The sequence below is a fragment of the Sander vitreus genome, chromosome 6 (genome assembly GCF_031162955.1).
Source record: "Sander vitreus isolate 19-12246 chromosome 6, sanVit1, whole genome shotgun sequence".
Lineage (NCBI taxonomy): Eukaryota > Metazoa > Chordata > Actinopteri > Perciformes > Percidae > Sander > Sander vitreus.
In genome coordinates this window covers 15,776,856-15,795,494 of record NC_135860.1, presented here as the reverse complement: position 1 = coordinate 15,795,494, position 18,639 = coordinate 15,776,856, and the positions used below count along the sequence as shown (strand labels likewise).

Genomic DNA, 18,639 nt, shown 5'->3' with positions numbered 1-18,639 from the left:
ATAATCCTCAGGGAGGAGATTGCTGATACAGGTCACAGGTCCGTTTGTGTAAAGGTCAGGTCCATAGGTAGACCTCAGATAGGGAATGAGACTTAAAGATAAGGTCTAGGTCAAGATAATCCTTATGATCTGGTGAAAAGAGTTCTGAAAAACATATACAGTAATAACAGGTATCAATATACATAAATTGCTTTTTTTCAGGGGTTGTCAACAAAAGAATGTAAATTATTGAATGTTAATGCTTACAGCAGACGGATTTGCTGTTCTAAATGAGCTAAATAAGATTCCTGATGATCATTTTAGGGGCACCGTTCATTACATGAACATTGATATGAATGTTTCCTTATTGTGCTGTTTATTCAAAGTCACTGTGGATGAGAACATCAGCATCCAAATGTTAAAAATGTAAATGAAAGCACATTATCCAAGTAATTAACAATAACTGAGCCTCAAAGGCCACTGGTGCTACAAAACCAATTACTTTGGAATAGCTGTGAATGTAATTGTATTTTTAGCTTATTGAATAACTTGTGGATTCAACAAGCACAGAAACTAGCCAGACAGTCATCTTCAAATCTATCAGAAAATGACCACAGAAAATGTCAATGTTTGACAGGTTCATATTAAAATGTTGTTGTACAGTAGATTTACAGTTTTTTACGATCGCTATGACACTTTTTTCAATACTTTTAACAACTTTCCTAACACAGTTAGCACAACTCCGTCTGTGTAGGGTATACAATTCACACATTTCTTGTTGCTTTGACACAAAATGCATACAGTTAACACAAATTTAAAATGCTTGAACTTCTTTTACACACAAGCTCAACCAAGACCAAAACAATGGATTTTTACTGACCAATTTGCAAATGCTTTCACACTGTATGTCAGAACATGTTCTAAACCTAACTTATAGGCTGAAGTCAAAGTGAACAGCTGTTCATATTGTAAATTGAAACACAAATATATCCCCTGCATTTTACACATGCATTTATTGAGAAACAGCTGATTGAAGTTATGCAAATAGATCAATCACAGCTGATTCCCTTCAAGGAAACACACTCAGGTGTTGAGTTTCTTTCAATTGCGTGATCATATGGTAGTACAGTAAAAGAGGACCTTTGAACAATATACTGTAGATGAACACAGAAAATAAGAAAAATGCCTTCACAAGGGAGAGGAAGAGGAGTACCAGGACAATTCTGTCTCTGTCTCCTGTTTTTCATAAACTGTACATTCTATAAAACTACTATGAGATGGGTCATTCATTTTTTGTATTGAATCTCTGCAGCAAAAGAAACAAAATGGTGGCTGGGTTGGCTCAGCAGGTAGAGCTGGCGCACATATACTTGGAGGTTTATGCCTCAACACAGAGGTCCAGGGTTCAAATCTGAACTGTGACAATTTCCTGCATGTCTTCCCCCCCCCCCTCCCCTTTCTCACCTAGCTGTCCTGTCAAATAAAGGCAGAAAAGCCCAAAAAAAATGTAGAGACGCTTCAAAAGAAACTGCAGTGCAAAACACAATCTATGATCAATACAATATACTATTGCCTATTATTATTGTATAAGGGCAGACCTGACACATATCAAATAATGCAGTTTCTGTAATTCCATGTGATCTTAGTGTTTTATATGATATTGTTATATGATTGACTAAATGTTCCTGTTGGGAGAGAACATGTGATAGTGTTAGATTTTGAGACATGATTGCATTGTTTTGGTGGACATATTGTATTGTGTTAGTGAATTATTGTATTTTGAAAATCAGTGTTGGAGTTTAGTTTTCAATGTGTGATCTTGAGCATGAAATTGACTGTTTTGCCAATTGTGTTTTGTTGGTGTGTTGGTGCGTTAAGAGTTTAGGAAAGTTGTTAAAAGTATTGAAAAACTTGTCATAGTGATCGTAAAAAAAACTGTAACAGTACTGACTGCTCAATAGATTTTGACTGGTTGCAGGTTCATATCAACAAAGAACAAGAATTACAGTATCACAGAGACAAAGGACCAGTTTGTGAGATGCAGGGTACAGTACTGCAAAAATAGGGGTACAAGGAGGAGGAAGAACAAAAAATTGCAAAGAGCAAAGCAGAGTAGTCATTTCTGATCAATTTTGAGCTACTATGATAGAACATGTTTTCGGTCATCAAAAGACAGTGACGGAAAAATATGAAATTTGTTTTAAGATTAAAAATGTACTTCTCCCTGAGAACTATATGTTTTGAACAATGTGTTTTCTACTTTTTGGTGTATTGTTTACTGACTGCTTGATAGTGTATATCATTTTGATCACTTTGTTTATGATTTGAGAGCAGTGTTTGATTTTGAACACAGGTAAAACTGTTTTGAGGCGAAAGTTTCATTTTGCGAGAGGAGTCAGAGGTTTTGTAAATAGTGCTTGAAGATGAGGTTTTGTGTTTAATGTTTTCAGAAAATAGAGCAAGGTTTCAGAAATTGTGTTTTAGCAATTGAGAAAAACTGTAACTAAAACATTTTTTTTCTATTGGGGAAAAAGCCAGATTTGTATCATGCAATATATACAATATGTACTGCACTATTTTTTGGTCAAGTGTGGTAACTTCTTGACTGAGATAACGTGTTGTAGGTGCTGGTAGGTGGATTTTGTTAGCTTAGGCCAGAGACCAGCTGTCCACCTTTCTCCTTTGTGCTAACCTAAGCTAGCCGGCTGCTGGCCCCAACTGTATATTTACCATACAAACACTGATATGGTATCGATCTTGCCCTCTGACTCTCAACAAGAAAGCCAATAATTTCCTAAAATATTTCACTATTCTTTCAACATTTTAATTTTATGTGATTTTTTTTCTCAGTCTGCTGGGCCACCTGACCCTTTTCATATGCACGTCACATTGCTACATTTACGGTTGGAACTAATTTCTTCGTCCCTCTACCTACAAATGGTACACTCCTCCTGGCTACATGCTCTTTGACCTTAATAAAATTGAGATATGTCATGCATGGGATTGGTACCATAGGGTTTAACCAAAATCTAAATGTAGCTATCAGCAACATTGGTTTGCATTAAGTTAGCAAACACTAGCCAGTCTGTTAACATGGATATTTGCAAGCATCCAAGTTTGGTAGCAAATCTATGCATGATTCCATGGTAAACCAGAGTTATTGCATTAGTTATGTTTTCCAGATTATTGTCATTTATTGTACATGCTACCTTATATTTACCAGTTTTCAGCTCAGCAACCTCGGTTTTGCATATTCTAAGCTAGCTGTAAATCCCCCCTTTGGTTGCTACATTCCCAGTGTTAGCAAACGCTAGCTAGTCTGTTAACATGAATATTTGCAGCCTCCAAGCACAGACGTCACACTTTAAATCCTACCTGTTGCCTCTCACCATCCACTTATTTAACTGCTGTCACATCCCTTGACATGTCATCTCCTTTTCCCTCTTTCTTTTTCTATTTTTAGCCCCAACAGCTGTTTTGCTTTGTTCTTTTTCATTTTCCATACTACTCTACTTCACTACTCGTACCTGCTTGCTCTGCTCTCACCCCCCCCTTCTATGTCAACATTCTATGATGGAATCTTATGAGACAGGGCGCCTAGTCTATCCTGTTAGTCCTCTAAAATGTTATATAACATTGAGGAAATGCAGAAATGATTTAGAACAGCACAACAGCAGCTACATATATAAAATGCCAAAAAAAGAATTACTTTTATTTTTATTTTTTTTACCATCGCTTTGACGCCCCCTATGGTGCTGCGCCCCTATGCGCTGCATATAGCGCATACCCACTTTTTGCGCCACTGATTTTGTCCATGCTCAGTTTGTGTGTGATTGTGTCCTTTGATCAATGGGCACTGCCTAGTCTTAATTTTGAAATTGCCAAACAAAACCATTGTTTGTATTCTATTACAATCCTATATACAATCTATTCCAGGCAAATGGATGGGTCTCTGTGGATTTAAATGTTTTTAATGTCCTTTGAGCTTTGAAAAAAAAAAAAAAGATTTCATGTTTGAGCTGTATCTTTTTCACAGTATGTGGTAAAAAATAGATTGATATCCCCCGCTGACCTCCATTGTTTTGATAAACATAGCCAACAGCTTCCACTTTCCTTTCTCCTCTCGCTTCATGTTGTGCGATTGTATCCCTGAGGTTGCACTCCTTTCAGAATGTTGTTGATCTCGCAGTTTTCTAACAGACAAAACTCACTGCCCAAACCGGCCTGCCTCTTACTAAGGGCATGCAAACATGCACACTATGCTTAAATATACACATGCACAGTGTAAAGAAGAGTAAAGTTAAGCTAGTTATATTACTCAATGCAGAGTTGAGGCACACACACACACGCAGACTCAGGAGGAAAAACAGGTGTTACAAAAACAGTGTTTTAAAAATAGTGTTACAGAGGGCTAAGGCAGGTAGTTAATAGTCATCAGAGCAGAATGTAGGCTGTAGAACGAAGGCAACATAGACAGTTTGGGGAAGACTGTCTATGAGCTACCCTCAATATTCTGTATACTACAGTAATAGCAGATAAATGGGCAGCTGGATAGGCAGGTGACTTGATCAGGTGATGAGCAGAGGTGGCAAAGTCAATAGTGACGGCTGGTGCAGAATGTCAGGTGTGGAACAACACAATAATGTTAGTATGTACAACATTAATCAGATGATCGAGATGCAGAAGAGGGAAGGGAGGAGGATGGAGCAGCTGTCCCCATGACGGAGTCTGGTACTGCAAGAGAATTATGCAGCGCCTTTTTTGCCTAAAGCAGAACATTTAGTCAGAGGCATCCTGTTATCTAGCATCTAACAGCATTATCTGCACACACAATCTGCAATCTGTTACACCCTCTCGCATTGTATTATTCTCCTATTACCAAAGAAAGGCTGTTGATTTTAGCATATTTCTTGCTGTGTGTGTGTGTGTGTGTGTGTGTGTGTGTGTGTGTGTGTGTGTGTGTGTGTGTGTGTGTGTGTGTGTGTGTGTGTGTGTGTGTGTGTGTGTACTCTGGGAAAGAATTAAGATGTAAGCTGTGAAACACACTTTCCAATTGTGTTTAATTTCACACACCTAGGCAAGAACCCATAATAAGATTCTGTTTGTCCAGGCATGAAGTGTCAGTTATATATAGATAAAAATAAACAGCTGAAATTATGGACCGCATCATGAACCGCATTTCATTTAAAGGTTACCCAGGATTGATCTATGAAATGTACACTTTGTTTGGACGCAGCTTGAGTTTTTGCACATTTACTTTTGTAACATGATCTTGACAGTAAATCACTTGACACGTCTTGTCTAAGTGCTGTATGTTTGTGAAGTTAAAGAAAATCTTGTTGTAGAACTAAGTTTTGAACATTGAATATATCTAACATTGTAATAATGCAACTTTTTCTGTCAAGTAAAGCTGAAAACATACAGTATGTCCATAGAAACTTTTTTCTTGTTTTATCTTGTCTCAATTGTGTTCCAAGCTGTGCATGTATTCAACGTTCACAGAATAGTGCATTGCAAACTGTTGTATGTGTGTATGTGTATAAAAACCTAAATACACTGTTTCGAAAGGATTCAATACTCAAAATGAAAGGCTTTTACCATTTCATCCATTGTTGAATGGAGTTTTGAATTACATTTTTTTCTGTTTTTCTGTGAGCTCTGCAGGTTCAGAGAACATTTCTTGTTACCTGAAATAGATTAAATAAAAGTCTTTACCCACATGGTAAATCCTGACTGTTTTTTCATGCGGATCAGAAAACTCTGTATCACTTCAGGTTTGCATTTAAGACTGTATAACTCAGCACAGCATAGGGCACATGCAGCATGGCCCAGGACATGAAGGGGGCAAATGGCATCCCAAACGACAGTGTACCTCATTGTCCGGTGAATTGAACCTTTACAACATGCCCAAACTCTCAATCTGTTGAGGTAAAGTTACCCTCCATTACATCAGTGAACAGCTAGCATACCACAAGGGGCTTTTTCTGAGTTGTCACGCAGCACAAAATGCTTAATTGAATCAGCAGGAAAGTCAAAAGAGAGGCGTTTAAGGTGAGTAGTGTACTGCTACAGTGTGCAGCCTAATTTATTGTGGAAGTCCCTGGACGTTTGCAAGTAGCCTGCAGCATCACTAGTGCCATATAGTTGGAGCAAATGCTACAATTCATTCAGAGAAGAAAACTTGGTCAAGCAACTCAGAAAAATGAAGAAAGACTGATTATCTCGCTACTGAATCAAACAATCCACCCCACATCTTGATGACTGATAAGTTACTACACAGTTTATCAAACCTGCAGATCCATTATGTAGTCCCTTGTTCCAAATTTTACAGCAGCATGCTGTGAGAAAACAGAACATAGATCAGTAACAACAAGATCAACGCAAACCACAAGGTCATGTCTACAATGTCAGTGAGAGGGCATCTTCAAACGGCCTAAATGAGGAAACGGATCCGTGAGAGCAACGATGAATGATTTAAAACATTTTCAATAATATACAGGTCTCTCAAAGAGCTTTCAGTTGTTCTTACTATGTCTGATCTATTTGCTGTTTTTATTGTTGAGTACATGTACAGCAGACGTACAGAAATTAGTGAGGTGTCCTGTGTTGCTTGTCTAAAGGAGAAGCACAATTATACTGAGCATTCATGAATGAAACCATTTTGCTATAAAAGCGGTGGAGTCATAAAATTTAGGGTGAAAAAGTCACAAAATGAGGAGGAATATGCAGTTACAGGCCAGGACTCTTCAGATCCAGGCAACTTCCCTAGTCACATTGGTTATGATATAAACCATTGAATCGTAAAGTAAATGCTACTGTACCACAAATGGACATTGTAAAATGTATCAAAAAAAATATGTATCATAGATATATAGGTGTCTATGAAAAAAATACAAAAACAATCTGAAACAAAAAAAACAACCTTTGAAATCTTATAGAGAAAATTAGAAGAGGTGTTTGTAAAATTCCATTTTAATTGAAAAACATGTTTATACACTTATTCATAGTTTGGCTACTTTGTTATTTGTTTCAGGGTTCAAGATAATAAAACATAAACAAAAATCAATCTGAAACAATAAAATAAGGCATGCAAAAATAGGATTTTGAAAAGAATGCTCCCACCCCTATCCCCAGTGGAAATTATTCTCTTGAAGACACTGATACAGCAACCCAACCAATACCCATATCTTCATGGGCTAACGTCATGATTGTCTATAGGCTAAAGTAGACAGATGTACAAAGTAGAGCTCTTGTAGCATCTCGGGGACCCAGAGCTGGATTGGGCCTGTGAAACATGCAAGAGATTAAAAGAAATGTGTTGCATCAAGGCCTGTTGAGCAGTTATCAAGGGGCCTAACATTTCCAGGGCACCTCTGGCTTCTATGATGTGCTGCGTATTATTACATTATTTATGTCAGAATGACGGACATGAGACAGGACTACAAAATGCACAATTTTTAATGAAGAAGAAGATCACACAAAAGCAGTAGACATAGTTGGCAAACCCAAGATATATATTTAAAATGTAAAGAACAGCGCTTTCAAGCCGAGGAGTTCGCTTCCCAGGGAAAATAAAAGACTTTCACCCAGGAAATGCGAGTTCTTTTGGAGTGTTTTAATCCAAATCACGATCTTTTTCCTCAACTTAACTAGTCGTTTTGGTGCCTAAACTTAACTGTAATGTCCGCCGAAACGACCGGCAGCTTGCGGTGCCCTGTACCCAGTTCAAAGTCATCTTTTATCAGGTAAACTCAACTAGCAACTGCCGCTGATACGGCGACATATCATGAAGCTCTGTAGCCGCCTACCAGTAACTTATTCTCTGGTAAACTCAACTAGCAACTGCTGCTGATTCGGCGACATCTCACGGAGCTCTGTAGCCGGCGTCACATGACCAGCCGGCGTTCGCCTATTTTCGTAAAATATCACAAGTATCGGTGTGCATACATTTGTAAGATATTGCACGAGCCCATTCATGAGAATATGTTGCATAATTACATATAACAACACACATTACATTGAAGATGGTGATCAGAAATAAGGGTTGTTGTTTTTGGTAGGTTTTTTTTCTTTGTGTTTAGGCATTTTAGGCCTTTATTATATAGGATAGTTGAAGATGTGAAAGGGGAGAGAGGGAGGGAACGACATGCAGCAAAGGGCTGTCAAGAACAATCACCCAGGTAGGATATGTATGAATGTTTTTTTTTTTTTTGAGGGATCACAAAGATGATTGTTACATAGGCCACCATTAATCATATCTTATATATCAATGTTAAATATGGACCAGGTCAGCACTTTATTTAAAGGCCCACAAACATGGTGAAGTAATGAAGAAGTAATGTTTAGTTAATTATGATTACAACACTACAATTCAGTTTCTTTAGCCAGTCACTTTAACTTTCTTCTTCATTTCCTCTCTCTCTCTCTCTCTCTCTCTCTCTCTCTCTCTCTCTCTCTCTCTCTCTCTCTCTCTCTCTCTCTCTCTCTCTCTCTCTCTCTCTCGCTCTCTCTCTCTCTCTCTCTCTCTTTCTCTCTCTCTCTCTCTCTCTCTCTCTCTCTCTCTCTCTCTCGCTTTCTCTCTCTCTCTCTCTCTCTCTCTCTCTCTCTCTCTCTCTCTCTCTCTGCCACACTTCTTTATTTACATGCCACGGGTGAAAAGATTTCCGCAGAGGATACATCGGTGTATCTTTGGTTATAGCTCCTCGGAGGAGCCTCCTCACTCCTTGATGTGCATTTTAGGAAATGGGACATCCTTCAACATGGCCAATGAGAATGATTCATGGGTCACAAGCCAGAGAATTGTGGATCGAGGAGTCGAGGAGGTACTAATTTGGGAATTGGGAAAGGCTGCAGGAGAAGTTAGCATGTGCAACACAGAAATTAATCAGATGATCGAGATGCATAGTAGGAGGATGCAGCAGCTGTCGCCATGACAGAGTCTGGTGCTATAAGAAAAATATGCAGCGCCTTTTTTGCCTAAAGCAGAACATTTAGTCAGAGGCATTCTGCTATCTAGCATCTAACAGCATTATCTGCACACACAATCTGCAATCTGTTACACCCTCTCGCATTGTAGTATTCTCCTATTACTAAATAACTGCTGTTGATTTAGCCTATTTCCTGCTGCTGCTGGTGTGTGTGTGTGTGTGTGTGTGTGTGTGTGTGTGTGTGTGTGTGTGTGTGTGTGTGTGTGTGTGTGTGTGTGTGTGTGTGTGTGTGTGTCAATTGCCCTGGGAAAGAAGTCAAATATAGCAATGTACAGATGAAAATGTTAGAAGAATCAAAGTGGCTGCCCAAGAGAAGAACGAACAAGATATAATGTATTGTATGTACAGTATGATCTTTAGAGGCTAGCTGCTTCCCCCTTTTTCCAGTCATGCTAAGCTATTTCAGGCAAAATCCATGCAACCCTCTTCCACCCCATTCACCTCCAGTTCTCATCATTCCCAGCACTCAGGGTTCCTGCATCAGAAGCCCCGCTTCACATTACCATCCATCCAGATCTTCAGGCTACCTTTATCCCTCCATTAGGGGGATATTCCTATATATCCACGGCCTCTATACCCCTTATAATTTAACATTGCGATAGAGTCTAATGGCCAAAGACTCTAACATATCAACCTATTTTGCACCATGTTCACTAAACTTATTTCACTCTTAAATTAAGTCTCTCCTGATTGAACTGGCTGCAGCTTTATATTTACCGTACACACATTAAAGTGGTAGCGATCTTCTCATCTAATTCTTGGCAAGAAACCTTTAATAGCAAAGTTGTATTTCATTTAAGATAACCACTTACAGAATAGCTTTTGCTTTTTGTAGCAAGTTGTTATTTAATTGTTTAAAAAACAAAATAAGTGAAGTGTTTTCATGATGTAAAATGCATTATTGAGCTAACGAGTTATTAAACACAATACACACAATACATACAACTAGTCACAGTTGTTGAAATCACAGAAACTAGAAATGATACAGAAGGTGTAGCCATGCATCAAAAGAGGACCCATGCATACAGTACTCACAACATATGCTGAAGAACACACACTATCTATAAAAGTAATATCTTTGGAAAAAATAATTATGCAAATTATGCGATACAATCTTGTTTTCATCTTCAGCTCGATTTAATATCACGAGCTTTGGTTCAGTGACAAGTCATGAATTAACTTAAAATAGTTAGCTCTGACGTGATTATTGATTGTTTCACCTAATGTATGCAATTGAACACATTAAACAATTAATTCTGGCAACAAACAACAAAACAACAAAAGGTTAAAAAAAAAACACTCATTAGAAAAGTAAAAGAAATAATTTTAGTTTTTCATTGATCCGACAAACAAAAAAAGCAAAAGTTAATTAAAAAAAATACAAAAAACTGAAAAACAATCTTTAAAAGATGCAAAAAATATATATATTTTTTTCATTTATGTATCAATATTTTTTTTATTTTGATTCATATTTTTTTAACCTGTTTTTTCACTTTTCAAAAGTTTAATAACAGGTATTAATCTCTTGTTTGTCTTCTATCAGCACTCTTCCTGTGGTCTGGAACTCCAGTGCCCTCCGGTTGAGCACATTCCCTGGTGCGAAGTTTAGATGATGCATGTAGTTCTGGATCTCACAGGGGATGAGCACACAATCAGCCTTAAAACAGGGAAATGTTTTTACGCTTCAATTTTTGTATAGACCAAACAAACAATATACAAGGTGATAATTACTGAGCTTCAGAGATGCTGGTAGGCTGAGTATGTTACCTTTGGAGAGCTTTCAGTCTTTGTGCTTAGCTAACGGGCTGCTGACTCTTGCTACATATTTACCGTACAGACTCAAGACTGGTATTGAGCTCCTCATCTAACTCTCTGAGAAAAATGGTTAAAAACTGTACCTGTCCTAAAACAATTATAATGGGCCCGCTGATGTTGGATCCAGAGCTGATGAACTTCCTACTTGAGGGCTTTCCATCTAACCACAGCTGGCCCAGTCCAGACACAGAATCCCATGTGGAACAAATTGATTGCCACGTGTTCACTTTGTAGTCGTGCCCTATAAGGTCTACATTTTTATTATTGATCGAAAAATCATACTTATTGTTTGAAGCACTGTTGAAAATCAGCATTTCATTGTCAAAAGCAGGTGTGGCCAAAGAGAAAAGGCTATGATCTCGGAGGAGGTCTGTGAAGGACCTGTAGGAATTATAAAGACATTATCATACATGATTATTTTTACTGTCAGAGATACAGTGGGTTGGGTGAATCATTTTGCATCATCAACACTACCTGAAACAGACGGTTACAGCACTCAGAACCTTGATGTCTTGATGTTGTCAGCCTCACATGAGCTGAGTTAGTTTGTTGCGGAAAGGTGAACATTTTACCTGACAAATCTTAAAAAATAAAAAATAAAAAAAATATTGAAATTCAAAACCTGTATGTGAAAAGTAAATTATATAATAAACAAGTGAATTACACAATAGCCAAAATATGTATTCACTGGATTCAGATGTTTTGACATAGGACATAAGCTGAAGCTAAAAATCCAATCACTAGATCAATTGTGATTCACTTTGGAGCATGGTGAATTTGCTGGATACTTTGCCATCTGTAGAGCCACACACACACATTTAATTTACTCATACATTCGACCTGTTTTGCCCAATTGCTGCTGTTACTATAAAGCTTATATTTGTTTCATCCTATTAGATGAGGAGAAAAGGAATTTGTACATAACCAAAAACAGTGAGCATAAAGGCAAAAATCAAAAGAAAACAAGCTTTTGTAAGCCAGATACACCTGTATCTTTCTTGTGATGTGACATTCCCTTTTGTTAAATTATTAAGGTATTTTTTACCTTGAGGAGAGGCAGCACATGCTGTCAGCATCACCATTAAAATAAACAACACCATCTAATACAAAGACAAATGGAACAACAATAATAACAATAATACATTCACTACCAGTGTGTCATAGACTGCAAATAAGTTTACTGTTTCCTAGGCCATGTTAAATTCCTTTATTTTGCTATGTATATCATGCCTTGATCTTACCTTGAATCCTGTCAGAATCTTGTTTGCACCAGTGTATGGGATTGTGTGTTTTATACTTTGGCTGCTTCCTCATTGCAGTTATTAGCTGTTTCTTTCTTTCTGGTCTTCTTCCTTGTACGCAATTTATGGCTTCAGATTCCAGTAATTTGCAAATGTAGAATATTAACTGAGGGCTCCTAAACTGTCTTATAAGGCATATTACACTTATCAAAATAGACTTTAAGCTGCTTAGTCACTATACAAAATTAAAAACAAGATAAGACCAAGCCGTTAAAATGAAAATTGAATATAGCCTATCAGTAATATACATGTATAAAGATATGAATAATCTACACTATGGTATATACAGATGGTTATATTGAGGATATGAAATGCAAAAGAAATATGATGAATAAATGGGCTAAATAAATTAATGTAGAAGTCCACATGAGCCGTCTGTCCTTCTTGTACGATGAAGTGAGATAAAGTGAGATAAAGCTTTACTGCCAGAGGAGACCACTGATAATGGAACCTAAAGATTACAAATCATCTCGTTGGGACTGTCTGTGCCAGATTTCATGGCAATCTATCCATATTATTTCAATCAAAACCACAAATTTGAACCTGCTGGTGGCACTACAGTAGGCAAGTAAGTCAGGTAGTCATCAAGTTATGGGATGCATCGTCTAGAGACCATAAATGTTTGTGCAAAATTTCTTAGGGGAACATGGTAAACATTGTGCCTGCGTAGCATCAGCATGTTAGCATTGTGATCAAGTTAGCATGGTGACATTAGCATTTAGCATTAAGCACCACTGTGCCAAAGAACAGCCTAAAAGAGCCGCTAGCATGGCTGTATACTCTTTGTCTTGTTACATTCAAATTGAGCCAGGCATGCTGTGTGCTTGTTGTCAAGTCAGTGTTGAGGGTGCTAAGTCAGTGGTCAGGGTGCATGTATGCTTGAGTGTGTAGTGTGATGTTGTGATGAAGAGTTGTTGCATGGGCTGAAAACAAACAATGCACATGGGAGAATAATCTTTATCTGAAGGGGTTTTATAGTATGAGAGCACCGGGCCAGGTTGCTTTCAACTACCATGATCACTACCCTTTTACAGTTCACAGACTCATGTTTGGTTTAATAGCTAATAGCCACTGACAATTCATGTAGAGATACAGTCACTAAGAAGAGGAATTTACTAGTTAATTGCGAACTCATTTTGCACTGGTGGTGGCATAACATTTTACGTATTAAGAATTTAAGGAGTGGATTGGCAAAGTGATACTAAGGTCACTACAGTACATTTACACAAAATACAGTATACTGCAGAGGCATTTTATAGTTGTTTTATTCACAACAACATGACAGCCCCTGTGTGATCTGGTGGGGCCTCTCTGTAGGAGTGATACCTCTCTGGTCTTACCCATCTTTGCTTTGAGTTGATTGCAGATCTAGTGCACCTGGGAGCTGTGAGCTGATAAAGCTCCACCTGGTCAGACTACAGGCTCTCTTCACTGCAATCCAGACATCAACCATGGCCTGATCATCCTGCCTGCCACATCTTGTTTTGAGTTTATTTAAGTTACAGAGACACACTTTGCACATTACAAAAGATATGTTTAGTTTATTCTTTTGTTAAATAAATCACTTTTGATAATTTACGATGCTTCGCTCCCTCTTTTGTCATGGCCCTTGAGCCAGGTTATGACAACAACATAAGGCACTTAAACAGTATGGCCTGAGAACAATGCTCACCCAAGTAGGATATTTATGAATTTGACTTTTTACTAACTTTTAAGTGTCTGTACACATGAACTTTCTCGACAACATTTTTCCTTGGAGCAATCACAAAGATGATTGCTGCATATGCCACCATAAATCATATCTTATTTATGAATGTTAAAGATGGACCAGGTCAGCACTTTATTTGAAGGCCCACTAAGTGAAGTAATAAAGAAGTAATGTTTACTTAATCATTACAACACTACACTTTTTTAGCATGTCACTTTAACTACTGATTTACCAATGAAGAAAACATGAAAATCATCAATAAATCAGAAATCATGATGATTGAAATAGCTTAATTGATGCATTAACGTATTGTTCCTGCATTAAGTCATGCATGAGATACTATTAATCATTGTACATTATTGATAGTTCATGAAATACTACATGAATGATTTCATGTTTTTTCATGCATGAAGTGAATTCATGATAATTCATGTACCATTATTATAAAGTTTTACCAGTAGTTTTACTGATTGAGAGACTGCCAGCATCTGTCTGCACAGAATGACTGTCATGAACAATCAAAAGTCCATGTGGGAGTGTGTGTGTGATATACTATCAAAGAACTTGGAGAAGTGATGAAACATGAAGAAACTTTAGCTCTCTGCCAATACTATATATAAGTAGTGGTAGTAGTATAGGGAGTAGTGCTGTCCCATTGAATGAAGATATTGTTTATTTCAGTGTTTAAAAAAGAGCAGTGGCAAGATCACTGCAATTCATAGAAACATAAAAACTCAGTCAAAGTTGCATTTATTAAATGTTGGCCAGTAGGGGGCAGACACTTTAAAAAGCTACTTACACAATCAGCAGGCATGGAGCAACATCACCACCTTTCAATTTTAGTTTAAAAATAGTATTTGGGCAGTAAGAATGAGCCACACAGAAAATGTGTTGTCGGCCAACCCCAGACAATGTGATAGATGGGGTAAATATCTGGGTAAAGATGCAGAGTGATCATTTTCTGTCTGATAAACAAAACAAGTATTACATGGTCATTTGATTCAGTTTTTCTTAATTACTTCTCTGATCATCATTTTTATATTTTAAAAAAAGCTGTGAAATGAAAACATCAGGGAATAATGTAAGTGAGTAAAACTATGCACACACAGATTGTAGGCTGGCACGTATTGAAGAACTATGTATCTCTGCATGCTGCTATAATAACATAAAATACTGCTAAGAAATCCACTGACTTTTGCACTTCTCAGTTTTATGTTATTATATTATTATATTATATTATTGCTAATAATATAAGTACTCTAATACAACCAATGAAGACAAATGTCCTTACAATAAGCTAAAGGTTTGGATTTTGCATGCCAGAAGTCTCATTGTAGCTTGAGCTCAACCTTGGAATTGATTTTTGCACAGAATGAGAACTGCAGATATTTTCCCCATCTTCTACAGCCCAGTCATGTTAAGAAGAGATCTCTAAATTGTATGGACAGGTAAAATGATCAGACTACAATAATTCTTTCATGTAACTGTTGTATTAAGATAAATCAGAAAAGGTCCTTTTACAAACAATGATTTAACATATCATACTGACATTGGTAACTTATACTTTACATTGAACATAAAAGCACAGAAAATGGGATTTCTGCCTTTCTACTATATAAATGGTATTGTTTTAAATTTTAGTGACAGGTCATTAGTTTATCTTCTATCAGCACTCTGTCTATAATCTGGAATTCTATCGCATGCCAGTTGAGCACATTCCCTGAAGTGAAGTTTAGATCATCCACATACTTCTGTATCTCACATGGGGAGAGGGTGTAGTCCCACATGTGGACATCAGACATCATGCCAACGAAACACTGCTTCAGGTCAAACCCCCCACCATGGGTATCCTGCTCCTGTAGATTTCAGAGGTTTGAGATACAGTAACTAAAAGCTAAATAGTACAATATTTGTATAAAATATATACACTAGACACACAGTCGAGACCATTAACTATGATGCTTATTAATACAACTGTACCTGTCCTAAGATAATCATGGTGGATCCTCTGATTGCTCCAGAGCTGACATATTTCCTCATTGAAGGTTGTCCATCAAACCACAGCTGCACTAGTCCAGACACAGAGTCCCATGTGGTACAAACGGAGTGCCACATGTTCGGTTTGTAGTCCTGCCCTCTATATTCTGTCTTTTTATCCCTGATATGGGGCTCCATCTCCTTGTTTGTTTCGTCCCAGAAAATCAGGAAGGCATTGGTATTAGATTGTGTGGCCAAAGAGAAAAGGACGTGGTCTCGTTTGAGGTCTGTAAAGGACCTGCAGGCATTACAAAGACTTTATTATGCATGTACTTTTCACAGTCAGAGATACAGTGAATTGTTTTATGCATTTTGCACATTTAGTGTTACCTGTGACAGACGGTTACAGCATTCAATTCCTGTTTTGGTGTTGGTGTCAGAATCACATGAGCTGTGTTGGTTTCTTGTGGAAATGTGAACATTTTACCTGACAGATCTGTAAGAGGAGGGGGGGGGGATTGTTATAACAATTTTTTTTTTATCATAGATTATCACATAACCATTAGCTGAAGCTAACATTTGACTAACTACATTATAAACATCAATGTTATTTTTTTTTAAATTAGGAACATACAGCACCATATGAAGCGCTGACTATTGACTATTGTCACACATATAAGCATTGCTCCACACGCCATCATTCAAGATTATAATAAACCTTTGGAGGAAGGAAGAACTTGCTAGGATGTCAACTATGGATCTTTTAAAAAGAGAGACACTATGGTTAATAAAAGCCTTTGTGATTCTTCACTTAGCATTTTGGTTTGCTTATTGTTTTGTCCAGTATCTATTTGTTTTGCACAAATTCATGTGTAGGTTTTTTTTTAATTGAGTGATTAGTTCCTGATTGAAAAGGGAATGAGCACTAGTTTTTTGGCTGTCAAGTCAAGAAAATGTCCCATGTTAAACAAATTCACATTCAGTTATGAAATCCTACAAACATCCACGTTTGATGTTAAAACCAAATACTCTGTAGTTTACTTTTCTGTTGACATGTTAGATTTGTTACTAGTTATCTTTGTAATTGTAGAAACATGTTAGCTGAAAATTATACGAGTATGAAAATGGAAAAGAATAACATTATTTTTGACAAATACAATAGATATGCCTATAGACAACATTGTTAATGTATAGTAGGTAAAGACATTTTACATAATTTCCCTATTTATAACTTTGCTATTGATATATTGCAAAATGTTATATTAGGCAAAAAGATTTTCCTTGTGAAGAGTATTGTGCCTATAGGAGTATTGCATGACATGTTTGTTAAGAAAAGTAAATTTAAAGCTAAATGGCAACATACTTCGACAAACTCCTACATTTCCATTTGGTATTCCATTTGTAAAATAAAAATGTTGTTTACCTTGAGGACTTGCAGCACATGCTGTCAGTGTCACCAACAGCAGCAAAAATGTCATCTAATACAAAGACAAAAAGACACCATGAAAAACACTCTTTGGGATTAGATCTTTGTTTTGGATCCAATGAATCCAACACTTACTGATACTCTGTGTGCTAAAGACTAAAAATATATTGACTCTTATTTACCTTGGACTGATACAATAAACAATACAGGTGAAAACGTTATTTTAAAAGTACATACAATCACTTTAAATTCCTATATTTTGCAGTTTTGCATGTGTACGTCTTACTTTGAAATCTGTGTCTGTCCCTGAATGTTGTACTCAGCAGTGAATAGGATAATGAGTTTTGTACACCCACTGCTTCCCTATTTCTCTCTGTGTTACTGTGTTTCCTTCCTTTATCTACTTCTACATTTCTTTGGCTTCAGATTCCTGTCACATAAGAAGTCGTTATCCCCTACACAATACTTTCCACTGAATCAACAGAATTTGAGGTGAAAGTTCATTCTATGTTGAAATCACCATTGTTCTTTATAGCAAATGCACATTATTATGAAGTGCTTTATGAAGCCCAATTGAATCCTAAATTTGACAATTTTGCAATTTTGTTCAGAAACTCTTTATTAATCTGCAACGCAGAGATTGAAGGTTGAACACTCTCACTCACACATAACACATCATAAAAGCTTTTTGTGTTCACTTCATATTAATTAACTTGCACTACAACATCATCCATTACCTACCTGTTCTCTCCCTTTGCTGTAACATATTGTGGGTCTTTTTTTGTGCAGTATGCAGTGGCAATGGAGAACCAGTGGATGGATTTTCAGACCTTTTAGTGTTACAAAACTAGCCTGACAAGCCAGACCCACATCAAGATGTTGGGTCTGGGTACTCACCATTGGCAGGGCTCAATCCGAGGGGCGGGATAAACGGTTGTGCTTCAAATTCCCTCTGCACTCATAGCCAACCAGAGCAACGCTAGTTGAACTTTTGCCGTATCCGGTCGGCAAAACTCCGAACACCTTTTTTAAAAATGACTTCAGTGCTTAACTCCAAGTCTTCCAGAGTCGCGGCCAAAGCCAAATCGAAAGACTGCTGTTCACCAGCAGCAGCAGCCATCTTCTTTGTTTTCAAGTAGCAGGGAATTCACGCGGAACTCTGCCATCCTTATGTTAAGCCCGCCCACCGACTCTATACACGACGTGATTGGCCTGACCAGAATTTGGTTTTTCCAGCTCGCAAGCCAACGGAGAGTTGCTAGACTGACCCTGGCTGCAAATTGCATTTGCTGCCGCTAGGGTGCGTCTAGATTTCTAGACTATTACAAAACATTATTATTAGAACAGAGCTGGAAAGACACTCATAGGTGAAAAAGAGAAGAGAAGGAGATAAAATACCTTATAATTAAGACAAAATGTTGCCATGCTCAAATATCCTTTACATCG

The 18,639-nt window shown here is 37.4% G+C and overlaps 1 protein-coding gene and 1 pseudogene across 2 annotated transcripts; both read right to left on the bottom strand.

Annotated features, from left to right (window-relative positions):
* Positions 1-10,470: 10,470 nt before the first annotated feature.
* Positions 10,471-13,426, bottom strand: LOC144518972 (C-reactive protein-like; annotated as a pseudogene).
* A 1,835-nt stretch (positions 13,427-15,261) lies between these two features.
* On the bottom strand, positions 15,262-17,570 carry LOC144519704 (C-reactive protein-like). 2 transcript variants are annotated; one of them, XM_078253049.1, is made up of 5 exons: positions 17,480-17,570; positions 17,191-17,245; positions 16,158-16,263; positions 15,771-16,065; positions 15,262-15,646 (listed from the first exon to the last, which is right to left on the bottom strand). In XM_078253049.1, exons 2-5 carry the CDS (start codon positions 17,243-17,245, stop codon positions 15,428-15,430), a joined length of 675 nt encoding a protein of 224 aa, XP_078109175.1. In that variant the 5' UTR covers positions 17,480-17,570; the 3' UTR covers positions 15,262-15,427. The 2 variants fall into 2 exon arrangements, with proteins under 2 accessions (XP_078109175.1, XP_078109176.1); XM_078253050.1 differs by lacking the exon at positions 17,480-17,570 and adding an exon at positions 17,376-17,468.
* Positions 17,571-18,639: the final 1,069 nt, after the last annotated feature.